The sequence below is a fragment of the Triticum aestivum genome, chromosome 3D (genome assembly GCF_018294505.1).
Source record: "Triticum aestivum cultivar Chinese Spring chromosome 3D, IWGSC CS RefSeq v2.1, whole genome shotgun sequence".
NCBI lineage: Eukaryota > Viridiplantae > Streptophyta > Magnoliopsida > Poales > Poaceae > Triticum > Triticum aestivum.
The window spans coordinates 49,925,558-49,928,012 of NC_057802.1; the positions used below are offsets into that span (position 1 = coordinate 49,925,558).

Genomic DNA, 2,455 nt, shown 5'->3' on the forward strand with positions numbered 1-2,455 from the left:
GCGAGCTTGTGTTTCCGCCGCGAGTTGTAGCAAGGAACGAACTTCAGCGAAGGTAGGAGGGGGCCGTATCATCGGTATGAACGAGGCTTGCTTGTCAAAGTCTTCGCTGAGGCCGCCGACGACGATATTGATTAGCTGTGAGTCGCTAACAGTATCGCCGAGTTCGCGGAGCTCATCACCAATGGTCTTAACGCGCTGGCAGAACAGGTTCACTGGGGCGTCTCCTTGCACCATATTGCGAAGCTCGGTGTGGAGAGCGTTTTTCCGAGCGTCGGTGTTGCTTTGGAAGAGCTGACGGAGGGAGTGCCAGATGTTGGCAGCGGTGGCGCCGTCGTGATCGAGCATGTTGAAGATTTCGGTGGTGATGCGGGTGTAGAACCACTGGGCGATCGCGAGATCGTCTTTCAACCATTGCGGATCGTCGGGGCGGGGAAGACAGTTGGCGGCGACATGCGAGCGCAGGTTGCAGCGGCCGAGGTGGAGATCGAAGAGATGTCTCCAATGGTAATAGTTGTGGGCGGCGAGATCAAGAACTATGGGGATGTAGGGGCTGACGTCGGAGATTGTGTCAGCAAGAGATATTGGTGCGGCGAGGATGGGTGCAGGGTAGTTTTGTGGAGCTATGGTAAGGGCCGAGAGAGAAGCGGCCGCGGCGCTGGCAGCCTTGGCGATGAGTGCGGCCCGGCGCTCGAAATAGCCGGGCGGCGGTGGCGTTGGCGGAGCCATACCCTAAACCCTGGGACCGGTATCTGATACCACGAAAGCTGAATAAAACTGTTTCTTATTGATGATTTGATGCGGCATATAAGAGTATATAAGAGGGTACAAACCGACTTGGGGTAGGGATACAAAACTGACTTGGACTAGAAGTCGTATACCATAATGACTACTCTAACACTGTTCACCCCAGGCCCCAGCCGTTATCTTGTGGTCGGTGGATGTTGCTTTAGTATAATCTAAAGCGGAGGAAACCCTTTTTCAGCTATTTTATTGGTTAACTAATAACTGATCTTTTTTGATACAACGTCGTAAGTTTTTGCAACGGGTAGAAGATAAACAAATCCTGCTTAGCCCGTGGATCCAAACAGTGCGAGGTCAAAGGTCGTCTCTACATCGTGGAATCTTGGACAGCCGAGCAGTAACAAAAGTAATCAGATCAGATACATACTAACAGCAGCGGGAGACGTGCAAACGGCCAGCCAGCACACTTCTCATTATTAATACACCCACGCTCTCTCTGCTGCCGACGAGCATAAAACCCCACACTCGCTCCGCATCTCAGTGATCACTCCCTCCTCCTCCTCTGCCCGATCCCTCTGTCTCTCCGTACCATAGCAGAGACACTTTCATCCATCCGTCCATGGCGGCCACCGTCGGCAAGGAGAGGGAGGAGGCGGTGGTCCACCCGAACGCGAGGCAGGGGGGCAAGCTCTTGTCCAGGCTGCTGACGAGGGACAGCTCGGCCGCCGCGCCGTCCTTCCGGGTCTACTACGGCGTGTCCTCCGCCGGCGCGGTGCCGTTCCTGTGGGAGTCGCAGCCGGGCACGCCCAAGAACGCCATCTCCGATGCCGCGATGCCGCCGCTCACGCCTCCGCCGTCCTACTACGCCGCCGGCGGCACCGCCTCCGCCAAGAATCACGCGGCGCGCAAGGGCAAGGTCGCCGGGGGCTACAAGTTCCGGCCGTCAGGCATCCTGGGCTCCATCCTCATGGCGACGCGTAGGCGGGGCCGGACGACACCGTCGGGCTCGCCCACCTCGTCCTTCTCCTCCGCGTCCACCTCCTCCTCCTCCTCGACCTCCTCGACGTCATCCTTCCGCCGCACGGGCGGCAGCAGCAGGCTGCACTCGTCGTCGTCGTCGTTCTCGGATGACGAGGAGACGGCCATGGCGACGTGCTTCAGGGTGCGGCACGAGAGCTTCCGGGCGCTCAAGGGCTGCCGCGTCGCCGTGACGGTGAGGAGCGCGCTGGCGTCCGTCGGTGGCGGCCACGGCGCCGCGGTGCAGAGGGTCTAAACGCACTGAACTCGCAGTGTGCAAGGACGTGCGTTGATACTACTTAATGTCGAGTGGAGTTTTACCCAAGTCGTGTGTTGGTTTTGATTGAGCTTCTGTAATCCTACTACTAGCAGTGTATATGGAAATAATCAATGAGCATGGCTATGCATGTTCAGAACTTCAGATCAGATCTCACATTTCGCCTCATTTGACATGTTTGAGTAGACCCACTGAAGAACTCGAGTGTTATCCTGGAAAGTTGATTTGTTCCTACTATACTTGTGTGTTCGTTGGGACATGAATGCTCAGCAGTGTTGGAAACTGACATGTCCAGAATTCGTGGAATAAAGAATGTCTATCAGCCGAAGAAAAGATTAAACAACCCTTTCAGCCTGCATGCCAAAATTGTGCTTTTCCTCTCTAACCGAATAATTTTTTTGGCGCTGATATAACAACTGT

General features: G+C 55.7%; 1 protein-coding gene across 1 annotated transcript; it reads left to right on the forward strand.

The window, feature by feature from the left end:
* Positions 1 to 1,237: 1,237 nt before the first annotated feature.
* Positions 1,238 to 2,184, forward strand: LOC123074079 (extracellular glycosidase CRH11-like). Its single transcript, XM_044497024.1, has one exon. It carries the CDS (start codon positions 1,361 to 1,363, stop codon positions 2,012 to 2,014), a length of 654 nt encoding a protein of 217 aa, XP_044352959.1. The 5' UTR covers positions 1,238 to 1,360; the 3' UTR covers positions 2,015 to 2,184.
* Positions 2,185 to 2,455: the final 271 nt, after the last annotated feature.